Here is a 10,033-nt window from a genome sequence, read left to right on the forward strand (position 1 = left end):
TCTTCCCTTTTCTCCTTTTATCCTCCCCCTATCTCATTTTCCCTTTTCTTTCTCTTTTTCTTCTCCTCATTCTTCCTTTTTCTTTTCCCCTTTTTTTCCTCTCTCTTTCTTCCCCCTCACCCTTCCCCTTTCTCGTTTCCCTTTTCTTCCTCTCTCTTTTCTCTTCACTCCCCCCTTTCTCATTTTTCCTTCTTTTCTCTCTCTTTTTTTTTTCTTTCCTTTCCCCCTTTTTATTTTTTTCCCCTTTTCCCTTTTCTCTCCTTTCTTCTCCCCATTCTTCCTTTTTTTATTTTCCCTTCTCTTAATCTCTCTCTTTCTTCTCTTCACTCTTTTTTTTTCCCTTTTCCCTTTTCTCTCTCTCTCTTTCTTCTCTTCACCTTTCCTCTTCTCATTTTCCCTTTTCTTCTTTCCCCCCGCTTCCCAATCCCCCTCGCAACTATCCCAACCTATTCCTACCCTACATCCCATCTATATCCCATAACCTACCCTTATTCCTTGTCATAACTCCTAAAACCCCAGCTATATCCTATCCCCATATCCCAAAACCAGTCTCCTACACCCCGCCTAATCCTATCCCCCTTCCTACCCATATCTCCTAAAAACCCCAGCCTATATCCTATCCCCGTAACCCCCAAACCTATCTCCATCCCAGCCTATATCCTATCCCCCTATCCCTACCCATATCTCCCACCCCCGCCTATATCCTATCCCCCTATCCCTACCCAAATCTCCTACCCCCCTGCCTATCCTATCCCCCTATCCCAATCCCTTCCCACACCCCCGCCTATATCCTATCCCCTATCCCAATCCCTATTCCATCCAGCCTATATCCTATCCCCCAAATTTACCCATTTCTCCTACAACCCCCCCCCCTTCCTATCCCCTTATCCAATCCATATCTCCTTTCAAACCCCAGCCATTTCCATCCCCATACCCCTATCCATATCTCCTCCCACCAGCCTATATCCTATCCCAAAACCCCTATCCATATCTCCATCCCAGCCATACCCTACCCCCCATATCCCACCCCAATCTCCTACCCCCACCCTAACCATCCCCGTTCCCAATCCATATCTCCTACACCCTAGCCTAACCCCATCCCGTATCCCAACCCATATCTCCAAAACCCCCCCTATATCCTATCCCCGTATCCCAATCCATATCTCAACCCCAGCCTACCCTTATCCCCATACCCTACCCATATCCCCCTACACCCCACCTTTAAAATCCCCCCCCCATATCCCTATCCATATCTCCATCCCACCATATCCTATCCCTATTCCTACCCATATCTCCTAAAACCCCACCCTTATCCATCCCCGAAACCCCCATCCATATCTCCTACCCCCCAGCCTATACCCCTATCCCTTTTTCCAATCCTATCCCCTACCCCCCAGCCTATACCCTTTTCCCCGTATCCCTATATCTCCTGCTGAAGCTCCTCTAGAGATGGCGACCGACCAGCAACTGAAGAACCCCCGCCGTAACTTCGTCCCTTTGTCACTGAATAAACACGATTAAATGTATCCGCGGTCTAACTCAGCCATAATTTTAAAACCCAACGATTATAAAGGAGGGACTCCAAATGATGCGTTCCTTGCCGCTGGGTGTGCTCACGGTGTCGTTTTCCCGGATTTCTTTTATTTTGCATGTGCGTTGTATTATAATACACACACACACACCCCAACACAACGCGCGCGCGCATATCATATCATAAATATGATATTATATATGTGAAATATGTTATCCCAAAACATACATAAAGCATATAAATGTATATTATATATATTGTTATAATATATATATAAAATATCTATATATATATATATAACAAAAGCACACCACACACCACACAACACAAATCATATAAAAATATATATATATTATTATAAATATATATATAAAGAAGAGAAAGAGAAAAGATCGAGAGGAAGAAGACTATGATATGTTTTGTAAATGCTCTTATAACATAACTCTCTTGTATATCGGAAGGACAATAAAAACCTGCAAGGGGTTTTTTCCCTTTTTGTAACTTCCCCTCAAATTTCCTAAAAAAAACTTCCCTTAAAAAAAACACGTACCTTTTAAACAACACGAACCAAGAGGCAAATGCGCTGGCGGCAAAGGTGACTTTTCGTGGTGGTCCTAATGGCAACGGCTGGTGAATGGCAATGCTGTCGGAGGCGCTCGTGGCCCTCGGGGGCGGGGCGCTCGGGGGCCGACGGAGCCTCGGATTAGAGAGCGATGGGTTGGGACTTACGGTGAACTCATCCGCTGAGAAGACTGCTGCTGCTGCTGCTGCTCAGGCTGCTGCGTGCTTGCCTCGACGGACAGCCCGAACTCGCCCGTTAGCCAGCAAGGGGTTTTGCCGACTTTTCCCCTTTTTGCCGCTGAGCCCCGGAGGCCCGCGGTCCCGGGGATTTCCGCGGCCGGGCTTCGCCCTGGCCCCGCAGCCCCCGGGGGTGCCGTAGCCCGCAGTCGCCCTTTCCGGCCAAATTTCGCCGGTGCTGGGAGGACCCCGGTCGCCCGCGGGGCCCACGAGGCAGCTCGAGCCCCGGGGAGCGTCCCGGCTCCCCGGCGGGCCCCCTTTGCCCTTTCCCCGGGGTCGCCCCCCTCGCCGGGGCCCCCCGGCTCGCCCCCCCATCTCGTCGCTGGGGAAGAAGCCGGCGTAGTGGGCAGGAGAAAAGGGGGGAGAGGGAGAGAGAGAGAAGAGAGAGAGAGAGAGAGAGAAGAAAGAAGAGAGAGAGCGAAGAGAGAAGAGAAGAGAGAGAGAGAAGAGAGAGAGAAGGGAAGAGAAAGGAATAAGAGGAAGAGGGAAAAGAGGAGAAGGAGAGAGGGAGAGAGGAGAAGGGAGAAGAGAGAGAGAAAAGAGAGAGAGGAAGAGGAAGAGGAAAAAAGGAAGAGAAGAGAGAGAGGGGAAAGAGGGAAGAGAGGGAGAGAGGGAGAGAGAGAGAGAAAGAAGAGAGAGGAAGAAGAAGAGGAAGAGGAAGAGGAAGGGAAGAAAGGAAGAGGAGAGGGAGAGGGAGAGGGAGAGGGAGGGAGAGGGGAGGGAGAGGAGAGAGAGAGAAAAAGTGGAAGAAGGGGACGAGAGAGAGAGAGAGAGAGAGAGAGAGAGAGAGAGGGAGAGAGAGAGAGAAGAGAGAGAGAGAGAGAGAGAGAGGCGGAGAGAGAGAGAAGAGAGAAGAGGAGAGGAGGGAGAAGAGAGAGGAAAGAAGAGAGATAGATAGTAGATAGATAGATAGATAGATAGAGAGAGAGAGAGAGAGAGGAGAGAAGAGAGAAAAGAGAGAGGAGGAAGGAAGAGGAGAAAAAGAAGAGATGAGAGAGAAAAGAGGAGAGAGGGGAAAAGGGGGAAAGGAGAGAGAAAGAGAGAGAGGAGAGAGAGAGGAGAGGGGAGAGAGAGAGAGAAGAGAGAAAGAGGGAGAGAAAGAGAGAGGAGAGGAGGGAAGAGAAAGGGGAGAGAGAGAGAGAGAGAAGAGAGAGGAACGAGAGAAGAAAAAGAGAGAGAGAAAGAGAGGAGAGCGAAAGAGAGAGAGAGAAAGAGGAGAGAGAAGTAAGAGATGAGAGAAGAGGAGAAAAATAGAGAGAAAAGAGAGAAAGAGAGAGAGAGAAAGAGAGAGAGCGAAAGAGGAGAGCGAAGGAGGAGAGAAGAGAGGAAGGGGGGGGCAGATCACCAAACTGGCTGGGCGGAAGCGAAAACTCCGGAAGACTTTAGGGCGCGGCCAAACGAGCCTGGAGCCTTAAAACGTACATATGTTGGATCAAAGGAAGAAGTGCAGATTTTGCTAACCCCATCACCGTACAAGTGGCTTTTTTCCCCTTCCCCCCCCCTCCCGGGGGTTCTTGTGTTTGTTCACCCGGGGATGTCTTTGTGTCGAATTGTTAACTCTGCATCCATTTGACATCATGGTTGTCAACCTGCGTCTTTTATTTGCAAGTCCCTCGTGGATGAAAACGGGTTATTATTTGCAGCTGAGTCTGTATGCTCGTTTATATGTATACACATACATACACACATATACACACACATAAACATATTTATGTGTAATAAATACCAAATAATATATATAAATATATAATATATTAAATTAAAATACAATAAATATTATAAAAAAACACACAAAAACACGCATGCACACACATATAGTGTTGTGTGTGTAAAGTGTGGGTATGTGTGTGTGTGGTGTGTGTATGTGTGTGTGGTGTGTATTTTTAGTCTGTGTGTGTTTGTATTTTAAGTTCACATTACACATGTGCCACAAAGGTAAGACTCCCCAGAACAAAAGCTAGTTCATTCCCGAGAAAAGACGCAGGAAGGCAAAATAATGCAAGCGAACGCGACACCCAGGCATTGTTATCTCACAAAAAACCAAAACCACCGTTTGACCTCCCTCCCCCCCCCCCCCAAAAAAAAAAAAAAATAAAATGGTACAAATGCGATAATTTTCAGTATGCAACCCAAAACTAAAAATCCTCCCCCCCCTGACTGCCAGACGCATCGAAAAATGGCGGGCCCCGAGAAGGGCCCATTCGAAAGGGCGATTTTGAGATCAGGGCATCTGGTCCCCACCACCAGGACTGGGGAAACCCGCAGACGATTCCCAGGGGGACTCCTCGCCTCTTTCCCGGCAGCAGCGATTTTCGGAACGAGTGTGATGGGAATTGACACAACACACACACACACACACCACACACACAGACAACATACACCTATATATATTTCAATATAAGCCAAACATATATTTATCAAAACTAAATCTATACATCTATCTTCTATACATATACCCAAAATGATATATATATAAATAAAATTTAACAACACACCACACACACCACACACAAACACACACACACAACACACACATAAATTATAATATATTAATATTTTGTGTGTGTGTGTGTGTTGTGGTGGGTGTGTTTGTGTGTGTGTGTGGTGTGTGTGGTGTGTGCGTGTGCGTATTTTGTGTGATATGCGTGTTACCAACATATGCGTGACAATAACAGGTGGATCAGCATTCAAGAGAAGTCCCTTACTTGGCAGTCCTTTCCGCAGCACTGGTTGCTATTGATCATGCCGATGATGACGCTGAACCACTTGTCGTTGCCGCAGCTGGCCACGGCCCCGCACTCGCCGCCGCTGCAGCCCGACGTGAGGCCAGGCGGCCCCGGGGCACCCGGCGCGCCGATGCCGGGGGGGCCGGGCCTACCTGGGGGGCCGGTGCAAGGGGGCCCGGGTGGGCCGGGGGGCCCGGCGGGACCGGTGGGGCATGCGATCGGCTGCGCGGGGCAGGTGGGACACGGCGGAGGCAGAGGACATGAAGGGCACTGCGGGCTCGGCCACGTAATCGGACGGGAAGTCGGCGGCGCAACCGGCGGACATGGGGGGCCCCACTAATCGGACGGAATCGGCGGCGAAACCCGGCTGACAATCGGGGCTGGTCGGATCGGGCGAAAGTAGCTGACGGGGGGACAGGCACAACTGCGGCGGACTCGGCTGCCGGGCGTAGGGGCAGATCTGGCCCTTGAAGGCCGCGGCGGCGCTGCCCCCTAGGTCCGCCAGCAGAGCGTCCAGCTGGTCTACGTAAGGAGACTCGGACGCGTTCCCTGGAAGCCAAAGCGGGTCACACGGACGAGGCCCAATGCCGTCAACATCTTGGTCAAACCTCAGGAAAGTTTAAAATAATCTCGCACAGTGTCTCTTCAAGGATAACAGCACAAACTCTGATCTAAATAGACAAAGAAAGCAAATCAAAAGAAGAAGAAGAAAAAAACAGACGAGGAACACTGAAGCAGCTCGCACTTACGAGCAGCAGACGGGATGGGCGAGGCCCTAGCCTCTGCCTTCTTGCGACCTTTCCTTCCGCCCCTTCTTCGGGCCGCCCACGCCGGGGCCACGAGACTCACGCTCACCAGCAGCCAGAACAGCCGCCAAGCCCACGCCTGGGCATGCATCGTGACGTCGCCCTGCGGGAGATCGGCTCATTTCACGCAACACAGGAGCACAAACACGTGCACAATGTGCACGTGTTTGTGCTCCTGTTTGCTCCCCTTTTTTTTGCCCCTAATGTGCCCGCCAAAAATATACAATTGATGCTATACGTTTATTATATATATAATTTATAAATGTAATATTAAATATTAAAATTTATTTATAACATATAAATATATTAATTATATATAATTAAAAAAATAATATTATTATATAATATATATATAAAAATATATATTAAAATTTAAAAATTTAAAACTAAAAATATAATATATTTATATTATATATATATATAATATTATAAATAAAATATATATTATATATTATTAAAAATATATATTATTAAAAAATTTATATAATAATTTTATATAATATATATATAAATATATTATAAAAAAAAATTAATATATTATATATAATATATAATTATTTTATAATTTTTATAATATATAATATTATATAATAATAAATTATTATAATTTAAATATATATTTTAATATAATATATATATATATATTTTATAATATTAATATATTTAATTTTAATATTTTAAAATATAATTAAATAATTATATATATTTATTTAAAATATATATAAATTTTTTAATATATATATATAAAAATAATTATTTTATAAATATAAATTTTTTTATAATATATAAAAATAATATATTTTATTAAAATAAAAATCTTTTTTATATATATATATATTATATATTATTTTGTATATATAAAATTTAAAAATTAGTTTTTAAAACTACGTTTTTCATACTAACTATCTATCAACTTTCCCATTCTTTTTTGTCTATCTATTTATCTGTACTGTTATCTATTTTTCGTTCATCTATATATCATCTTCTACCTTACTAACTTCTATCTATTTTTCTAATTTTCTATCTATTTTTGAATATATACACAAAATTGTACATTATAAATTTTTAATAATAATATATAAATATAAAAATTATTATAATATATAATATATATTTTTATTATTTTTAAAATATATAATATTAATATATAAAAATTATATATAATAAAATATATATATGTAATAAAATTTTAATTTTATTTTATATATATTATAAAATTTATTATATTATTTTTATTTTCATAATAATGTTTTTATATAATATATTTTATATATAAACATAATATAATTTTAAAATAAAATAAATTTTAAGTAATAATAATATATAATTTTTATTATATAATATATACTTTTAAAAAATAGATATAGATATAGATAAATTATTAAATTATATATTTGTTATTATAAATATATATATATAATAATACACAAATATGTCACATATATATACACACACCACACAAAGCAACACACACACACACACAACCCCCACACACATCTATCTAAAACAATAAAAAATGCATACATCCCTACCACACCCCCCTACCTCTCAAAACGTCCTTTTTTGCCCGCTTGCAGAGAGAACCAGACGGGGGTGGGGGGCTGGAGTTGAGGGCCCGCCAGGAAAGGAAGAGGAGGGGGGTGGGGTTGAGGAGAGAGGAGGGCTGTTTTTTCGTTAGGGGTTAAAGCACCTTTGCTAGGCCCTTTCCCCCCCCTCCTGGGAGTGGATCTCTATCTTTCCTTCCCATGCTTTTTTGTGTGTATATACCTGTATGTGCACGAGTATGTATATGCCCTATAAAAACACACAAACCAAAGCACACACATGGCAACACAAAACCCCACACCTTTCGCACACACACACACACACACACACACACACACCACACACACACACACACAACACACACACAATGCCACACCATGCGCACACACCACATTTCTCACACCATAATATATATTAAATATATATAATATATATAAATATATATATATATATACACACACACACACACACACACACACACATATATATTATATATACAATTATAATATATATATTTTAAATATCAATATATAAATATATTTTATAATAAAAGTAGTAATATAAACATTTATGTTATTGTCCAAAATTTAGGGTGTTTCAATAAATCCCTTTTTCAGAATCTTCACAAGTTGCTAAACAGTGCCTACTATGCTTAAATGACGACATGAAAAATATTAGACAAATAAAAAAAATCTTCTATTCGCAATTTTTGATTAAAGTATAATACCATTTCCGCGTTTGGGAGGGAGGTCGGGGGCCCATAAACCCAGGGAAAGGGGAAAAATTTATTCATCCGACATTATGGCAGAATCAAACAAAGGAAACTTGGGCCATTGCGAATGATTCCTGGGACTTCCGTAAAGATTCCCAGTCACTATGCATTTCCATATAAACTTGTGCTCCTTAATAATGCACATTACTCGCTCGCCTATATTGTGGACGATCTGGGCAGTGGCAATAGGGCACCTTCGACGGGGTTTGCGTAGTCCCCGATACACGTATACTGAAAGAGTTTGGTACCATTGATGTTTTGCCACCTAGACCCTGAAAAGGAGTCATATCTTGCCCCGATACTGTTCCCTTTAAAAAGGGACATGGTAACCAAAACAAAAAAGGTTTCTCAATATAGCTTGCCATGCAATTATTTGGCATTACGGAACCCTCAGATTTTATCCAAGTTGCAGGCGAAATTGCTGTGCGTATAGCAAAATCGCATTAAGAAATATCACCTTAGTAAATGAAAGAAAAAATAAAGAAATAAAGAAAGAGTACTACACTCCATCAAATAAAAACACAAGACAAAATTCTCGAAAACGTGACTGGTGCATTCAAGGCAAAGAAACAACCCGAAAACCTCAAGGAAGATATAATTGGTATGATGCAAAGTACAAGGAAGAAAATGGATCACTTGGAAGTTTTTGATACCCAGACGCAAAGACGGGAATTTAACAACTGAAACGGAAGCAGACCCCCAATGTAGAAGTCCATTATATGCACCAGTAAAGAAAATTGCAGAAATTTTTCTTTAGAAATTTGATTTTGAGCTATGACGACCTGGAATTCGAAGTTACAACTGCAAGCACTACACCAGAGAAACTGTGGAATACATGAAACACCACGAGTGAAATGCAAAATATAAACTGGTCAGAAGTGCTAAAACGCAATTAGTACAATGTCTCGTGTGAAACCGTTCAAGAGATCTTTGCTTTCTCATGCTAGACAACAGGCATCCCACTGAGTTCCCCCCCCCAAAACCCCCCTGACACAACAATTCACCGATACAGGAAATCGGGGACCGTTAACCGCGAGATACACATTTAGATCCGTAAATGAGGAGAGTAAAACTCTAGTTCTTTCAGTTTGATGGAAAAGATACGAAGGAAGCGTTCTCCTTCATCAATTGTCTTCAGATGATTCATGAAAACAATGCCACTGGAAAAACTAAAGTTTAAAAAGCACGCAACAGGTAATTTCGAAATCTAATTTTTCCTTTTTAAAGGAGATTCTGATAAATTTATGCCTCTGTTTTTTTTCTTGCAAAAATAAATCTGTATTTCGTTTCAGGGAAAGAACCGACTACAGCACTTTCCCCTCAGTCACAAAGATGGGCAATCGCTCTTGTCTCCGACACTACTAGGCAATTCAGGGAAAAGGAAGAAGGGGGAGGCGCCCTGTTTTGGTATAAAACATCACAAACCACCCCACTGATATCCTGGCCCAACACTCGCAAGAGGTATACAAAAGAGGCTAAATAGTCTGAAATCTATGAAGTATTCGAAGCCCAGATTGCGAAAAGGAAGCCTCAGCAAGTGTCACAAACACTTAGGGCAATAGTTTTTAAAAGAGAGCACTTGATGACGTCATTGATTTTTGGGTGGATTTCCCAAACAGCTAAGCTGGCTGCCCCGATTTTCAAACCCGTTACTGATGTTGATATATTATGCAACATACAACGGCATTCAGAAGCAATACTGTAGATTAAATCAAAAGTTTTTTTTCACAGAGAAGAAGTCGCCAGGGGATTTGTGCCAGTTGTGTTTAAAGGGGCTAGGATTTTTTTGTTTCCCCCCAACACATCTGCCTGACCATTGACACCATATTGAACCCAAGCTGGAAGGATTTTTTTG

General features: G+C 42.0%; 2 protein-coding genes across 2 annotated transcripts; both read right to left on the reverse strand.

Annotated features, from left to right (window-relative positions):
• Positions 1 to 2,256: 2,256 nt before the first annotated feature.
• On the reverse strand, positions 2,257 to 4,253 carry LOC125024775 (collagen alpha-1(I) chain-like). Its single transcript, XM_047612537.1, has 2 exons — positions 4,250 to 4,253; positions 2,257 to 2,651 (listed from the first exon to the last, which is right to left on the reverse strand). Exons 1-2 carry the CDS (start codon positions 4,251 to 4,253, stop codon positions 2,257 to 2,259), a joined length of 399 nt encoding a protein of 132 aa, XP_047468493.1.
• A 763-nt stretch (positions 4,254 to 5,016) lies between these two features.
• LOC125024776 (cuticle collagen 13-like) lies at positions 5,017 to 5,973 on the reverse strand. Its single transcript, XM_047612538.1, has 3 exons — positions 5,805 to 5,973; positions 5,327 to 5,604; positions 5,017 to 5,277 (listed from the first exon to the last, which is right to left on the reverse strand). The coding sequence occupies exons 1-3, from the start codon at positions 5,950 to 5,952 to the stop codon at positions 5,017 to 5,019; spliced, it is 687 nt and encodes a 228-aa protein (XP_047468494.1). The 5' UTR covers positions 5,953 to 5,973.
• Between the last annotated feature and the right edge of the window lie 4,060 nt (positions 5,974 to 10,033).

This window comes from Penaeus chinensis, unplaced genomic scaffold, assembly GCF_019202785.1.
Source record: "Penaeus chinensis breed Huanghai No. 1 unplaced genomic scaffold, ASM1920278v2 CTG_4680, whole genome shotgun sequence".
Classification (NCBI taxonomy): domain Eukaryota; kingdom Metazoa; phylum Arthropoda; class Malacostraca; order Decapoda; family Penaeidae; genus Penaeus; species Penaeus chinensis.

Excerpts from the sequence above, each read along its gene's own strand:
- LOC125024776 (XM_047612538.1), bottom strand. The coding sequence starts at position 5,952 with ATGCATGCCCAGGCGTGGGCTTGGCGGCTGTTCTGGCTGCTGGTGAGC. Across the intron at positions 5,605-5,804 it reads GCCCATCCCGTCTGCTGCTC|GGAACGCGTCCGAGTCTCCT; the intron begins GTAAGTGCGAGC and ends TTTGGCTTCCAG. Across the intron at positions 5,278-5,326 it reads ATTACGTGGCCGAGCCCGCA|CCGATCGCATGCCCCACCGG; the intron begins GTGCCCTTCATG and ends TGCCCCGCGCAG.